Source organism: Myotis lucifugus, unplaced genomic scaffold (genome assembly GCF_000147115.1).
Source record: "Myotis lucifugus unplaced genomic scaffold, Myoluc2.0 scaffold_196, whole genome shotgun sequence".
NCBI classification, from domain to species: Eukaryota; Metazoa; Chordata; class Mammalia; order Chiroptera; family Vespertilionidae; genus Myotis; species Myotis lucifugus.
In genome coordinates, this window is record NW_005871244.1 from 74382 (window position 1) to 92229 (window position 17848).

Consider the following 17848-nt stretch of genomic DNA (forward strand, 5'->3'; position numbering starts at 1 on the left):
GCTGTTTAAGAGAATGATTTTTTTTACAACAATTAGTAACTGGCAGCATGACTGGCAGTAAGGAAAAACATTTCAAGGAGAAAGAAAAGTTCGTTGTGTAAAATGCTGCTGAAGTAAGAAGAGGGGTACAAATTGACCCCTGAATTTAATAGAGTGAATATTGGTAATCTGGATGAGCAGTTTAGGTAGAGTGGTGAGAGCAAAAGCTACATTGCTGTGAGTCAGGGCTGAGAAATGGACTAGGAATAGTCCAGAAAAGTAGGGGAAGGAGGTCTTTTCTTTAAGATGGAAGAAGTAACAAATGTGTGTGCATACTTGTTAACATAGAACATAACAGTATACATGCAAAGGAAGTGATCCAGTGGAAAGGAAAAACTACTGGAGCAAGGTTTTTCAGTTGTTGAGAGATGGCGGGGAGAAGTGAGCGATGGAGTGGTGGCTTCAGGCTAGAGCAGGTAGTTCTTCCCAGGTAACAGGCTTGAAGGCAAAGTGTGTAGGTAGATGTGCTGGTGGGAGGCTGCAGAAGTGCTCTTGATTACTTTAATTTCCTCAGGCAGGAAGCAGGAGCATCAGGTGAGAATGGGGATGTGGGTGGGCCTAGAAGTGTGAGGAGAAAAGTGTGAAATAGTTTTATAGTCAGTGCCAAACTGCATTAAAGACCCGCCCCCAGGAGGGCCTGTGCATGTGTCCTGACCAGGAATCGAACCATAACCTCCTGGTTCATAGGTCAGCGCTCAGAAGAACTGGTGGCTGCTGTTGGAGCTAGAGTTTAGCACACAGTGGCTGCAGTAGGTTTTATAGGCTGGCTTGAGCTGTTTCTGACATTGATTCGGTGATCAAGTTTTGAGAAAATTGCTCTGGTACCACCCATTTGTCTGCTCATGGATGATTGGGGATTAAGGGCAAGAATTTCTGAGGTCATATGCACCAGGCCCTTGGTGTTCCAGGCAGGTAGCATCTCATGAATACCTCATGAATAAAGAAATGTGGAGATTATTTGGAGATTATTAATAATGCGCATTGACGTTTAAAAACCACATGTATCTGTTTAGTTATTACTAACCTGAGGGGTTCAAATAACTAACTTCCTCCACAAATTAGCTCATTTTTGTTGAACCAGACATTTGTTTTCTTGTTTTCTTTCACTTATTTAGACACATTTTTTTGAGTACCTACTTGTTCAGGAGTTGATGGCAATGCATAAGGAATGGTACAGCTTCTGTCCTTAAGCGCTATGGCCAGGGATTTGACAACAATTATACTATAGGTATAGTGTGGAGAGTACCATTATTTTATATATATATATATATATATATATATATATATATATATATATATATATATATATTTCAGAGAAGAAGGGAGAGAGAGATAAAAACATCAACGATGAGAGAGAATCATTGATCGGCTGCCTCCTTCAGGCCCAACACTGGGCATCAAGCCCGCACCCGCAACCCAGGCAGGTGCCCTGACTGGAAATCAAATCGTGACCTCCTGGTTCATAGGTAAATGCTCAACCACTGAGCCATGCCATCCAGGCAAAAGTACCATTATGGAAGCATAGCATATGGTAATGTGGGAGACCGACTAGGTACAGCATGACTCTTTACAGGGGCCAAGGAAGACGTGTCAGACAAACTTAGTGCTGCGTTAAGCCTTAAAGAGGCGTTTGAAATTTGGGGGTTTTGGTTGTTTGCCTGTTTTTGCCATTTTCTGTAAGAGCAGATTTCCTGGGATACTTAACAAAGCCTCTGTCATGATCAATTTAGGACCAGCTTTCCCCCTGTCTTCCCTTTGCTTCCCATGGGGTCTCAGTGCAGGCCCAGGGATACAGGGCTTCCCCTTCCCTCCCAGCCCCGCTGCCTTAACACCCCTTCTCTCCCTGTAGTGCTCGGTGAAGACCTGCACCACCGCCTTCCATGTCACCTGCGCCTTCGAGCACAACCTGGAGATGAAGACCATCCTCGACGAGGATGATGAAGTGAGATTTAAGTCTTTCTGCCTCAAACACAGCCAAAGCCGGCAGAAACTCGGCGAGACCGAGTACCCCCGGTACTGGGCCGAAGAGCAGAGCTTGGCCAAAGGCGATAAGACCAGCCCTCGGGCGCAGAAACTGCAGGAGCTGGAGGAGGAATTCTATAGCCTGGTCAACGTGAAAGATGTGTCCACAGAGATGGGGCTGCCCCTGCTAACTGTGGACTTAATCTACAACTACTGGAAACTGAAACGGAAGAGTAACTTCAATAAGCCATTATTCCCTCCAAGGGAGGATGAAGAAAAGGGCTTAGTGCAGCCAAAAGCGGAAAGTATTCACACTCGCATGAGCATGTTTATGCATCTACGGCAGGACCTGGAGCGGGTAAGGTGACCAGCTGTGACCAGTGTGTAGGCCTCGGTCTGCATAGAAATGGGGGTCCCACTTCCAGGCTTTGTTAAGGTCACCTCATTTATGGTGTGGGCTTCTGTGTCCTGATATTCTGATTTTGCTGTGGTCCCCGACAGTGGACTCTGTTTAAATTTTGGCAGGCACATTCAGGGAATTAGACAGCCCTCAACTTATATTTATATCCTCTGTGAAATCTGAAATACATTCTCATTTGGTTCACATCTATTCACCATTGAGCCTAAATTGGCTCAGTTCTGTTTTACTGACACACTGAAGAAGACTGCAGGCTGCCTAAAAAAGAAGGAATTTTGATCAGGAAAGCACTAGATCAGAGTTTCTCAAACTCAGCACTGTTCACATTTGTTGCAGGGGACTGTCCTGTGTTGTAGGAGACACTGTAAGATGCTCAGCAGAATCCCTGCTCTCCACCCACTAGATCAGCCGTGGGCAAACTACGGCCCGCGGGCCGGATCCGGCCCGTTTGAAATGAATAAAACTAAAAAAAAAAAAAAGACCGTACCCTTTTATGTAATGATGTTTACTTTGAATTTATATTAGTTCACACAAACACTCCATCCATGCTTTTGTTCCGGCCCTCCGGTCCAGTTTAAGAACCCATTGTGGCCCTCGAGTCAAAAAGTTTGCCCACCCCTGCACTAGATGCTAGTAGCAACCTCCCCACCATACCCAGCTGTGACAACCAAAAATGTGTCCACATAATTCCATTTAACTCATGATGTATATATATCAGAGATCTACTAAATTGGTACTACAGGGGTTCAAACATAAGCTAGGCTCTGTGTTTACCCTAGAGAATTTTTTAATCTATAATAATAAAAGCGTAATATGCTAATTAGACCAGACGTCCTTCCAGATGAAGCCAGGGTGCGAGGGAAGCCCGGATCGCAGGTGCCAGAGGGAAGCCGGTGCAGGCAGCTGGGGGCAGGAAGGCCTACTCTTGCACGAATTTCGTGCATCAGGCCTCTAGTCAAGTATAATTATAGAGATGACTTGGTTTTTTCTCTGCTACCAGAATTTGGAAGGAAACTAATATAGTTGGCTCACTTTAAATTTTCACTCACATATATAGCACTTACTCTGTATAAATATTAAGTCGTTTAGTACTAACATGCCTATGGAGAAAGTGTTATTATTATCCCTACTTACTGATGAATTGGGGTGCAGAAAGGTTGAGTAATCTGTCCAGGTGGGAGCATGACAGAATGAAGATTTCACCTTCTAGCTGTGAGCAAAAAGGTCGCTTCCAGTTTCCTAGCAGACTTCTCTCCTGCTGGTCCAGCGCTCATTAGGAAATGGTACTGGCTCCAGCATTGCCATTGTTTACCCAGGCACCGAAAGGGAAGGCTGAAATGTCCAATCATCATTCAGTCTTCCCACCTGATTGCGCAGATAAACATCGAGCCCAGGACACGGCAGGGAGAGTGGGTTTCAGGAGGCGGCTTTGAAACATTTTGCTTGTGCTGCTGATTGACGTGGGAACCGTGAACTGCTGTGGAGTGACTCTCATGCAGCTTTTGGGTTGCGTCTTCCCCGCCCCACTGCCAGCCCACCTGGCTTTCATCGTCTAAATTTTAGCTAAACAACTGTAATGGTCAGATTTGCATAACGTAACAAAAATCTCTGTTTGCTGGGGGTTGGGCTTTCAGGTTCGAAATCTGTGCTACATGATAACCAGACGAGAGAAGCTGAAGCTGTCCTACAACAAAGCACAGGAACAGATCTTCGGTTTGCAAGTCCAGCTGCTTAACCAGGAAGCAGCAGAAGGTAACGTCTAAATCAAAGATATTTTAGAAAATGCACAGATTCTGGTTGCATTCCAGTTCAACAGTTTAAACTGTATGTCAATTGTTTCACTTAAAAAATATTTTAAAATTCTTGTCCAGTATCTCATTTGTTGTAGTCCAACCCTGATATAACATGGCCCGTTTAGCTGTCACCTCATGACAAAAAAATCCCAGGGTAGCGTTGAAGGAGTTGCATATCTAAGGCAGGTAATCTAGATCCCAGACAGATATTAGGAGCCATTAGATGGAGCCATGAAATTATCTTGTAATTATTGGATTTATTTAGAAATCAGGAGGACAATATCTAATCCTAGTTTCCAGAAAACATTTCATTCCAGTGTTAGACATCATAACAATAGTCTGTTACCAGTAAAACAAATCCTTAGCTAGAAGTTAGGAGATCTGGGTTTCTATCTCTTTATTTATTTGCTAATACAGGGGTAGGCAAAAGTAGGTTAATAATAAATAATACAATAATTAATAAATGTAAGGATAAATTCTGTTTTGCTTACTCACAATGGTAAACCTACTTTTGCCAACCCCTGTAGTTGTTGAGCACCTACTATGGACTAAGAACTGAGCTAGAAGATAATCAGTGAGACAGAATCCCTGCCTGCGAGGTACGCTGCCCATTAACGAGAGAGATTGGTGAACATAATGACAGTGCCCTAGACCTGGGAGCTTGGCTGGAATGATGAGTCATGCTCAGTGACATGTGTAGCCTCCCTGACCTCATTTAACACAGAAGTTGGTGGCAGAGCTTGGGCAAGCAGGGGTCACTGAGCAGAGTGTGCAGAATCCAGCTCCTGCCGAGGGCCAGCCATAGAGCAAGAGAGACACCCAGAAACGAGGTGTCAGGCATCAAGGGCTCAGGGGTATTTTTTAGTATCATGGGTCACAACAGAATGGTGTAGCAGGAAGCAGCAGGGCTGCTTGGCCACCAGAGCACCATGACAGACAAGACAAGAAGAACCAAAAGACAGCAGGGAGGAGCCCCTGCATACTACATGCTATTGGTCCCTAGACCATGTGGCTTCTGATTGGTGGGAGCCAGCACCATAACTGCTTGTGGCATCAGCAGGTGGCAGCCCCTGGTAGAGAAGGGGGCTGTGAGTGTTCAACATGGACCCTTAGGGGACAAATTCTATCCACTGGGGAACCTCATAGCTGCCCTCTCTATCTGACATTTTTGTGAGGCCACATTAAGATGGTAATAGGCAAAGGTCAAGTCCCTATGCAAGGAGAATTGTCTGGTAGTACTCTTTCCATTTCAGAGCACTCAAAATCAGAGCGAGAGGAACACCTGTCCTAAATATGACTGTACATTGCATAACCAGGTGACTGATTGCCAGCTCTCCCCAGACTAAGCTGATTGCAGGCCACTGGCAGGGATGTCATGATTCTTTCCTGCCAGGACATAAAATACATAGGACCCACCCATTACCATTTCTATTGATGCCACGTTAAAACCTACACTCAGGTATTCTTCACCCATGAAAGCCTGTGCTCTGTTCCCAAGGGTTTATGTTTGACCTGCTCCAAAACGGCCAGGAGAGATTGGAGGATGAGATCTGAAATGTTTATGTTTAAGGCACATGCTAAGTTCTGTGCAGTACCCACACACAGGCACACACATACAGATCGACAAATAGGGAGACCCTGTTTGTGTGTCATTGCTAGTGACATTCTCTTCAGAAATGGAGAGGGCACAGATGGGATGTAGGAGGCAGCACCCTAGTCCTTGTGAGGAGGTTGCTGAGGTTCCCCTGCCCCAAGCTCTAGGTCCGCTCCCCCCCCCCCCGCTGCTCTGCCATGATGTACATCCACGTCAAAGTCAGGTGCTTGTTCAACATGTGGAAAATGGATATGTGAATGCACTCTGCCGTCAGCATGTACGTCGTTATTTGAATCAGTTGTTAAAATGAATCTTTCTTTTTGATCTCAGGACCTCCTTTGACAAGTGCACTAGAAAACTCATTGTTTTACCCACCACCGAGAATTACCTTAAAGTTAAAAATGCCCAGATCAGCCCCGGAAGACTGCCGAAACAGCTCCGCAGAGACTGATCATGGACCCCTCTCTCCTGGCAGCAACTCCCCTGTTCACAGTATGGGGAGCGCACAAGTGCCTCAGGAATCATTAGAAATGAAAGCGAAATCCCACCCGAGGCATCCATTAGAGAGCAACAATCACTGTTTCCTGACCAGTCTGGGCCTTTCTAGGAGTGAATCAAAGGATCCCAGTCCGGCTTGGACGACTCCATCTCCGGAGTCCTATCAAGGGCAGTCACTGGGGAAACCCCTGGTCCTCCAAGCTGCCCTGCATGGACAGTCCTTAATTGGAAATGGGAAAAAACGTTCTCGCTCCAAGTCTGCCAAATCCAATGGCCTGGAGGGCAGCTGGTCTGGGGATAGCACCCCAAAAGACAGCTCGAGTGAAATGTCATGTGGCCAGGATTCCATGCTCAGCTCCCACCTGGCCAGTCAGGGCAGCTTTAGAAAACCTACCGTGGAACACTTCAGCCGGTCCTTTAAGGAGTCCACCAACAGGTGGATGAGGACCACAGGCGGCCTCCAGTGCTATGGGAAGCCAACCAAGAATGTTAACCCCAGGGAGCAGCTCTGGGGCAAGCAGCTTGCCAGGCGTTCTGCAGGGAAAGCTCCCTATCAGGAAAACGATGGGTATTGCCCAGATTTGGAGCTGAGTGATTCAGAAGCAGAAAGTGATGGGAATAAAGAGAAAGTCAGGGTAAAGAGAGAGGGCTCAGGCAGGGAGAAGCCTCCCCGCGCCTCTAGACGGGATTGCCGTGGTAAACGCAAGAAGACGCATCCCCGCTCCCACAGTTCAATGCAAAGGTGATTTCCAACTTCCAAGAACAACTCAACCTTTGCCTTTGCCTCGTGTGTTGTAGAAACCCCACACACCAAAAGGATTCTGGCACATGTTGGGGAGGCATTTTGGTGAAAAGAATAAAATGTTTCCACAGTTCATTGTTTCTGAACCAGTTTCAAGTCTAGTTTTCATAAGCACATTATGAGAATTGCAGATTGCCCCAAAGGTGGGTTTTGGTTTTTAGTTTTGGGGTTGTTGTTTTTTTTGGTTTTGGTTTTTGGTTTTGGTTTTTGTTTTTTGCCAGAGACCATTGAGAACAGCTGGGCCCAGAGTATTTATTCAGTAAATACTTGAAGGCGGCTTTCCAGTTACAGCAACACATTGATGTGCATATGTGTTAAGAATTCTTGCGATGTTAATAAGTTTGCAAGAGACCACGATGATCAGACACTAAAACTACTTATCCTTTGAAGCTACAGCAGGTGGCTCCTAGAGCGCCTGTCTGTAGGAAGTTTCTAACAAGACTGGCATCTGAAAACCCTCAGGGAAAGACCAGGGACCAACATCTCAGATACTGTCAAACCCACTGCCCTCTTCCTTTGCGCTGCACAAGGTGGAGTTCCTTCCAGGGGCCCTTACTATACCAGTTCAATACTACTAACGCTTCTACGTGCCCAGTGCCTGTCCCTAGACGTGCTTGTCGGGGACACACTTGTAACTATCTCACATAAAAAGCTAACTCGTGGATAGTGTTTACAAAAGTACTACTTCCAGGGAAAGCGCTCTGACTCTCTCGGTGTGAAAGATCCTGGAGCCTTTCCCAAAGTGAGACCATTTCTGGGGGGTTTGTACCAGGTCAGGGGTTTCGTGTTACTATTTTCAAGTGAATTTGACTTAAATGAGTTTGGCTGACAGTCTTTGTATACCTGCTTTAATGTTTATAAAAATTTTATTGAGGTATAATTAAAATATAATAAGATGCACAGAGGTTAAGTATTCTTACCTGCTTTAACTTTGAAACAGATTTTTATTGTCAAACAATTTGAAAGCATGTGTTTAACACATGGATATAATTTAGCTTTGTACCAACTTTGAATCCGAATCAGTTTTCTAAACAAAAAGGCCAGAGCCATTTTTCAGAAGTTCCTTATATATATCCTGTTCCCAAACTATCAGCCTCCATTAATTTCTGGGAGAAAGAGAATAATTACATTTCGGGGAGGGATGAGCATGTCTGCTTCCCATCTGAAGAAAGAGAAAACATTACAATTTTTAAAATGTGAAGCCAACTATAATTCTCTGCTCTCTTTTCTTCTTAGCCTTAACTTAATATTCTCTTTCTTCTAGTTTGGGGAAGTATAATGGGGATTTTCAGACAAAAGAGGCCGCTTTAGAGTTTCAAGGGTCAAGGAGTCCAGCTGTAGTAGGTGCCAGTCAGTAAGGCAGGTCCCCTCAATGTGGGAAATTCCTCAGTTTCCTCTCCCCACCTTTGTTCTTGTAGCCTTGTTAATGGATTTCTGTGCTTTTGTTTTTGCCTCGTTTTCTGAAAACTTCTATATTTTGCCCAATCTTTGGTCATACCTTCAACATGTTTCTTTCATGCCTGTGTACATGTGTGAACATGCCCTAGCATGTATGGGAGGTGTCCTGTATTTTGTTTGAATGGAAAGAGCTATGAATTATCCAAAGGAGGAATAGAATTTCTCCTATTTATGCACTAGGTTTCTGCGTGCTTTTTTTCTTCAGTTCTCCTGGATAGATATTAATTTGACCCTTTCAGGGCAATGAAATGATAATGGAGCTATGTCATAAACTACTTCTGTTAGAGGCCAGTACAGCAGCCTATATCTCATCATGCCTTTTAATTATGAGAGAGTGGAAGGAAAAGCAAACATTGAAAAAGTGCTTCAGCCAAAATTCCATACATGATGCCATTGGGAGAGTATTAACTAAAATCATTTCAGGCAGGGAAATATAGTTGTAATATTTTTACAGGACTTTCCTAAACAAATGAAGGAGCCTTCAGTTTTATAAATTTCAATTGCCCCAAAATGTATTTGCTACATTTTGCTGTTGTTTGAAGTATTACCTCTTAACCTTCTTTGTTAATTTTTTTCATTTTGTCTTATATAGTTCAGCTTTCCAAGATAAACTCAGTCTTTTTTCAAATGTCACCTTTTTACCAATACTTTTTCATTAAATTATGAAAACTGCTAAATACTGTCAGTGTGGTAATTTTTTATGTTCATGTATGGGTTCTAGAAAATCTTACATATGTGCTTGTTATATTTAAATAATCTTATTCATTAAATAAAACAGATGGTGGGGGGAAAAGGGAGGAGGAGGATTTAATGTTTAGAAGTACAAATTCATGATTCATGTCAATACCAGGGACCAAAGAGAATTCTGGGGACTTGGACTCTACCAGAAATCATGGGTTCATTAGGCTGATAAGACAAAACCTTAGGATCATCATTTAAAAATCACCCAGGGAGTGGGTGGAGGTGGAAGAGGGCATAGAGTGGATAAATGGTGATGGAAAAAATAAAATAAAAAAATTTTAAATAAAATTAATAAAAATAAAAAGCACCAGGGAAATGGATCCTGTCTATAGTCACGAAGTTCAGCAGGCTTAGATCAGGCATCACTTGAATATACACCTTTACAATATTCATTCTATTTGGAGTCATGTGAGTATATTAATTTATAGGGGTTGTGTAGTATCATGGGGGGACTTCAAGGCCATTATAAACATTTTCATTATGTTTAAAAACTGTACTTGCTAAAGGTCATTTGATAAATCACTAATGATAACACAAAGATAGAGTGTTTCTCTCCCCCTTTCTCCCCCACTCCCTCCCCCTTCCATTCATAGATAGCTTTTGATTCAGTAAATCATTAGGTAAAATGTTGGACAACAAACCCTGTCATAGCCAACAAGAGCTTTGGGTTTATACTGATGTCTATTTTTCCAGTGGGAGGTTGGAGTGGTACTAAGAGGCGCATGAGTCAAGGAATGCAGGTGGCTTCTAGAAACTAAACAAGTCAAGAAAACTAATTCTCTAAAGTATCCAGAAGGAACCCAGCCCTGCCTGCACCATGATTTTACACTTCTGACTTCTAGGATTATAAGGGAACAAATTTGTGCTGTTTTAAACCACTAAATTTGTGGTAATTTGTTACAGCAGAAATAGGAAACTTATATAACTAGGCATAGAGCCAATTACCAATATTACAAATGAGAGAAATGACACGGCTACAGATTCTACAAATATTAAAAATATATGGGAGCCCTAGTCAGTTTGGCTCAGTGGATGGAGCTTCAGCCTGTGGACTGGGGGTCCCAGGTTCGATTCCAGTCCAAGGCGCATGCCCGGGTTTCGGACTCAATCCCCAGTAGGGGGCATGCAGTGGGGGGCATAATATATATTTTAAAAAGATATGGGAATAGGAATATGAACAACCTTATCCAAGTGAATTTGACAATAAAGATGAAATGGATAAATTTCTCAGAGACACAAAATATCAAAGCACATTCAAGAAGAAATAGCCCGGCCGGCGTGGCTCAGTGATTGAGTGTCGACCTATGAACCAGGAGGTCATGGTTCTATTCCCGGTCAGGGCATATGCTTGGGTTTCGGGCTTGGTCCACAGTGTAGGACATGCAGGAGGCAGCTGATCAATGATTCTCTATCATCATTGATGTTTCTATCTCTCTCCCTCTCCCTCTCTGAAATCAATAAAAATATTCTTTTAAAAAAGCATTTGACAAAATTCAATATTCATTCCTGATAACAATGCTCAGCAAACTTAGAACTTCCTGAACTCAATAAAGGACGTCTATGGAAAACCTGCAGCTAACATTATATGTAAGGGTGAAAGGCAATACTTTTCCCTTAAGATCAGGAATAAGGCAAGAATGTCTACACTCACTACTTCTCTTCGACGTTGTACTGGAATTTCTAGCCAGTCTAATAGGCAAGAAAAAGAAATGAAAGGCATCCTGATTAGAAAAGAATAAAATTTAATTTATTATCAGATGACTTGGTTGTCAATGTAGAAAATCAAATGGAATCCTCAAGAAAAGCTACTTGAACTAATGAGTCTAGCAAGGCTCAGGATAAAAGGTCAATTTACAAAAGTCTGTTGTATTTTTATACTGGAAAGTAGCAATCAAATTGAAATTTTAAAAATAATACCATTTATTATAGTACCAAAACATGTGAGATTCTTATGAGATAAGTGAAAGATCTGTATCATGACATCTTTAAAACTTTGCTGAGAGAAATAGAAGACCTAAATAAGTGGGGAAATATACCATGTCCATGGATCATAGACTCAGTATTATTAAGAAGTCAATTATCCCCAAATTGGTCTATAGATTCAAGGCAATTCCAATCACACCAGATTTATGGAGGGTTTGGAGGGGAGGAGGTTGATTGGCAAACATTTTAAAATTCATGACCTAAGGTAGGCAAAGGACTTAAGGTGGGCAAACGTGTTTAGAATGAGGAGAATGAATTCAAGACTTACTATAAAGCTACAATCAGTAATCAAAACTGTAGAATTGTTGTAATAATAGACATACAGATCAATGGAACCGAATGAATTCAGTAGATTCACACATATATGGGCAACTGATTTTCAACAAAAGTGCACAGCAATTTAGTGAAAAGAGGGTTGTCTTCCAAAAACTAGTGGAACAATTGGATACCCATGTGTAAAAAGTAAACTTCAATTCATACCTTACATCATATATAAAATTAATTAAAAATGGATCAAAGCCCTAGCCAGCTTGGCTCAGTGGATAGAGCATTAGCCTGCGGACTGAAGGGTCCCAGGTTCGATTCCGGCCAGGGGCACATGCCTGGGTTGTGGGCTCGAACCCCAGTAGGGGGTGTGCAGGAGGCAGCTGATCAATGATTCTCTCTCATCATTGATGTTTCTATCTCTCCTTCTCCCTTCCTCTCTGAAATCAATAAAGAAATATATTTTTAAAAATTTTTTAAAAATGGATCAAAGACCCAAATTTAAAACCTAAAACTATATAAAAATTCTAGACAAAAAGAAGAAAACCTTTAGGACCTTGGTTAGGCAGACTTTTCTTACATATACACCAAAAGTACTTTCCATAACAGCACATATTAATAAATGGAACTTCATCAAAATTAAAAACTACTTTTTAAAAGACATTGCAAATGGGATGAAGGAGGAGTCACAGAATGGGGGGAATGATTTGCAAGCCATTTATCTGCTAAAGGACTGGTATCCAGAATATGTCAAGACTCACAATTTAAGAAAATAATTTTTAAAATGAGCAATTTCAATAGGCATGTTGGTGAAGACCTACAAATGGCAAATATATGAAAAGATGCTCAATACCATTAATCATTAGGGAAATGCAAATTAAAACCACCTTTGAGACACCACTACACACCTATTAGAATCGCTGAAATTAAAAGACCATACCATAACTTATCACCTCCAAGTGTTAGGCATTTGAGTTGTTTTCAGTTTCAGCTATCACAAACAAAGCTATTATGAATATTCATGTGCTACTCTTTATATAAGTATTTACATACCACAAGTGGAATACCTCTTAGTAATAAAAAGGAATAAACTACACACAGCAACATAGATGAATCTCAAAATAATTATGCTGAGTGAAAGCCAGACAAAACAGCCTACTGTATAATTCCATGTGTATAAAAATCTAGGAAATGAAAATCTAGAGTGACAGATCAGTGGTTGCCTCAAAGTAGCATGGAAGAGCTGAAGAAAGGGATTTTAAAAAAAGTTCAAGAATGCCTGGCCAGTGTGGCTCGGTGATTGAGTGCCGACCTATGAACCAGGAGGTCACGGTAAATCCTGGTCAAGGGCACATGCCTGGGTTGCAGGCTCGATCCCCAGTAGGGGGTATGCGGGAGGCAGCGGATCAATGATTCTTTCTCATCATTGATGTTTTTCTCTTTTCCTCTCCCTTCCTCTCTGAAATCAATAAAAAAAATTTTTTAAAGTCAGGAGAAAACCTTGGGATATATTCATTATCTTGATGGTGGTAATGGTCTCAGGAATGTGTGCATATGTCAAAACTATTACCTTATTATTCTATGTATGTCGGTTTATTGTATTCTATTATGAATCAATAAAGCTATTAAAATAAAACCTTAAAACGACTTCTTCAGTTATGTCTTTGTGTCCTTAAGAACTTTGTTTCATCAGCCCAGAATCAGGAGGTTCCATGCAGCCTCTGATAGGTAATGGCCTTCAGGCAGGCTTTAGAGACACAAGATTGCACAAGCACCATCCTTACGGCCCATGGGAGTTCTCACAGGGTTTTCTGAATCTAAAACTGCAACTCTCCTCTACTAAACACCTGCTTCCTTCATATTTTCCTGTTCCCGTCTCTCTACCTGGCAGAATTTCTCTAGGGTCACTCCGAAGTTACCATGGCCACATTGGAGAATGTTTGACATGAATGAGATTGTTACTTTAAGAGGTACCTTAGAACTAAAAGGGAAGAAACCCACATGAGGAGATTGGTTTTGTCTAAAATATAAGTCCTGCCCTAGCCGCTTTGGCTCAGTGGATAGAATGTCAGCCCTTAGACCAGCAGTTCTCAACCTGTGGGTCGCGACCATCAGAAAACATATATTGCATATCACTAACTATCTCTCTCCCTTCCTCTCTGTAAACAATCAATAAAATATATTTAAAAAAAAAAAAAAGAGGTACCTTAGAACTAAAAGGGAAGAAACCCACATGAGGAGATTGGTTTTGTCTAAAATATAAGTCCTGCCCTAGCCGCTTTGGCTCAGTGGATAGAATGTCAGCCCTTAGACCAGCAGTTCTCAACCTGTGGGTCGCGACCATTGGAAAATACATATAGCATATCAGATATTTACATTACGATTCATGACAGTAGCAAAATCACAGTTATGAAGTAGCAACGAAAATAATTTTATGGTTGGGGGTCACCACAACATGAGGAACTGTATGAAAGGGTCGCGGCATTAGGGAGGTTGAGAACCACTGCCTTAGACTGAAGGGTCTCAGACTTGATTCCTGGTCAAGGGCAGGTACCTGGGTTGCAGGCTCAGCTCGATCCCCATTTAAAAATACTGTCAGCACAATATTTTGGTTTAATTATTTAAATTGAATTTCCCACACTGGTTTTATGAGTTAAGTTACCATTGTTTCCATAACTTCATGTGTGTGTATGAATATATATGAATACATATACATATGAACAGCTAAATGGAATAACATCTTTTGTGAAGACTTTAATTTTACGAAATTTTTAAATTGCTACAAATCACACGGATTCATATGTTAGCTAAAATTGAAATTTGAAGGTCCCAATGGTAAACTAATTTTTAAAGATTTAGTCATAGCAAAAGCTCTTTATCTTGGAATTAAGTTCTTTTCTTCTTTTCCCATAACTAGAATAACTTTCAGACCTTATATAAATTCGGTTAATTAATAAGTAATCTTTGGATGCCTGGGCAGTTTCTAAATAAGAGAGAAGAGCCTGGCCAGTGTAGCTCAGTGGTTGAGCATTGACCTATGAACCAGGAAGTCACGGTTCGATTCCCGGTCAGGGCACATGATCAGGTTTTGGGCTCAATCCCCAGTGTGGGGTACACAGGAGGCAGCTGATCAATGATTCCCTCTCATCATTGATGTTTCTCTCTCTCCCTCCCTCTCCTTTCCTCTCTGAAATCAATAAAATATATTTTTAAAATAAATAAGAAAGATATGCCCTGACTGGTTTGGCTCAGTGGATGGAGCATCGGCCTGCGGACTCAAGGGTCCCGGGTTCGATTCCGGTCGGGGGCATGTACCTTGGTTGCGGGCACATACCCAGTGGGGAGTGTGCAGGAGGCAGCTCATCGATGTTTCTCTCTCATCAATGTTTCTAGCTCTCTATCCCTCTCCCTTCCTCTCTGTAAAAAACCAATAAAATATATTTTAAAAAGAAAGAAAGAAAGATACAACACCGTCACAACGTAATTTTTTATTCTTTTAGAATGGCGCCATCCTTGTCATCCATAAATTTAGGAAAGTGCAGATAACTAATAGAATTCTTTTTGATTAAGTTATTACATATGTGTCCTTATCCCCACGTTACCAAAAGTGTCAAAGTGCTCAGAAACCCCTTCAACGTGCGTGGCCTAAAGTATTTTCCTTGATGGCAATAAGATCTGTCCCTTCTAGGATCCACAAGTTACCTCCTTCTGAGTTACCTGACACATTTAGAAAGTACTTCCAATCCTAGACTCTACCCTATTATACAGGGAACTCATACAATGCCTCCAGCTTTATCACCAACAGGTAAAGCTGCCCCTGTATTATCTCAAATCATGGAAAAGACATCAGGTACTGTTAACAGCTGACACAGCAATAAAACTCCAAGGTACTGATACTCGTGTTCATGTTTCCCAGCTCAAAAGATATACAGCACTTTATCCTGAATCCTGCACAGCCATTCTACTGGGACACCAAGCAGGACTCTTAGGAACCCTCCAGAAACTGCTGACTGCCTAAATAAAGCCTTGTGCCTTTGCATATTGGTTTCTGGCCCTCCCTCTTTGGTAAATTAAAGGGGAATTAGGATGCCATAATGACTGTGATTTGCATGTGTACTAAGGGGTTTCAGGAGAGTGCAGATGGCAAGGAATGGGACACTAGATTGAGAGATATAAAGAATGAGGAATCCTGGCCTTGGATTCGATGCATTCAATAAAATGCACAAATCTCGCCCGGCCGGCGTGGCTCAGGGGTTGAGCTTCAACCTATGAACCAGGAGGTCACGGTTTGATGCCCAGTCAGGGCACATGCCTGGGTTGCAGGCTCCATTCCCAGTAGGGGGCGTGCAGGATGAATGATTCTCTTTCATCATTGATGTTTCTATCTCTCTCCCCCTCTCCCTTCCTCTCTGAAGTCAATAAAAATATTTTTAAAAAGAAGAAAGAAAATGCTCAACTGGCTCTCTTCAGTCACCATGGATACTTTTATTTTTTATTTTTATTTTTTAAAATATGTTTTCATGGATTTTAGAGGGAGAGGAAGGAAGAGGGAGAGAGAAACATCAATCCGCTGCCTACCACACACACACTGACCAACGATGGAGCCCACAACCCAGGCATGTGCCTTGACTGGGGATTGCATCGGCGATCTTTCAGTGCATGGGACAACACTCAACCAACTGAGCCACATGGGCCAGGACTCTATGACTACTTTTAAATCAATTTTCTAAATGGCAATGAAAAAGACTTCTTAAAAAAAACAGGTCTAAAAAATATAGGTCTTGCCCTAGCCGGTTTGGCTCAGTGGATAGAGCGTCGGCCTGCGAACTGAAGGGTCCCAGGTTCAGTTCTGGTCAAGGGCACATGCCAGGTTGTGGGCTTGATCCCCAGTGGGGGGGTTGCAGGAGGCAGCTGATCAATGATTCTCTCTCATCATTGATGTTTCCATCTCTCTCTCCTTCTTCCTTCCTCTCTGAAATCAATAAAAATATATTTTAAAAATATATAGGTCTTGCCGAAACCGGTTTGGCTCAGTGGATAGAGCGTCGGCCTGCGGACTGAAAGGTCCCGGGTTCGATTCCGGTCAAGGGCATGTACCTGGGTTGCGGGCACATCCCCAGTGGGGGGTGTGCAGGAGGCAGCTAATCGATGTTTCTCTCTCATCGATGTTTCTAGCTCTCTATCTCTCTCCCTTCCTCTCTGTAAAAAATCAATAAAATATATTTAAAAAAAAAAAATATATATATATATATATATATATATATATATGTCTTTTTTCTTCTTTGCTACAAAACACAAAAGAAAACAAAATAATCTTACATTCAACTTAATATGTTAAATATTTGAGTTACATCCTGCAAATTTCTGAGTTGACACTTTGACTTTCCACCTTGTCTTAGTGTCTACTACCCATCACTGACTCCAGCCACATAGACTTCCTTTGATTCTGAATCAATCAGACAGGGGACTGATTATAATGCATCTCAGGTCATCTTCTCCGCCCAACCTGGCCCTTCTGCATAGACCAGTGGTTCTCAACCTTCCTAATGCCGCGACCCTTTAATACAGTTCCTCATGTGGTGGTGACCCCCAATTTCATTGTTACAAATTGAACATAAAGCATAGTGATTCATCACAAAAACAATATGTAATGATATATGTGTTTTCCGATGGTCTTAGACGACCCCTGTGAAAGGGTCGTTCGACTCCCAAAGGGGTCGCGACCCACAGGTTGAGAACGCTGGCATAGACCCTTCAGTGAGCTTTCCTTCTCCTATCCTCCTGGTCACAGCTTCAAATTTGTTTCTACAGAGAGGGGTAGGCACTTAGACACCCACATGGCTCTTTGGAGAAATCTCCCACTGAGATTACATTTCCGTTAGACTACTATCTATAACCCCTCAGATCATCTTTCTTCCAACCCTCCCCTCCCCATAAAGTCAGGAGAGTAGGCCCTTGTGTTTTAGGCTTGATTTGTTAGGACTCGCTCCCAGAACTCGGAATCCTGAGCTAGTGATACAAGGATGGGGGCCAGTTCTTTATCATATCCATTACAATGGCCCTGGGGATATGCACATTCATGTGATCGAGCTTTTGATGTATTTTCTATTTCTCGGTCTTTTTGAGCATTTTTATTGCCATGTATATCCTGAGTCTCTTCCAGCTATGTTTCGATATGAACCTCTATATTTTTCTAATACATCTCCTTTGGCTTAAGTTTTACAGGATTTAGTTGGGTTCCTTACAGGCAAGAACACAGACTACCTGACACAGATGCCTTCCCTTTTAAACCAGCC

At 42.1% G+C, this 17848-nt stretch overlaps 1 protein-coding gene across 2 annotated transcripts in view; it reads left to right on the forward strand.

Moving 5' to 3' along the window:
• The window catches only part of JADE3 (jade family PHD finger 3), a 44266-nt gene extending 37087 nt beyond the window's left edge, over positions 1-7179 (forward strand). For both annotated transcript variants that reach the window (XM_006097131.3, XM_023760961.1), the window contains 3 exons: positions 1889-2359; positions 4054-4171; positions 6137-7179. In XM_006097131.3, coding sequence (XP_006097193.1) covers positions 1889-2359; positions 4054-4171; positions 6137-7050 — 1503 coding nt within the window. In that variant the 3' untranslated portion in view covers positions 7051-7179. The remainder of the gene's footprint in view (positions 1-1888; positions 2360-4053; positions 4172-6136) is intronic.
• Positions 7180-17848: the final 10669 nt, after the last annotated feature.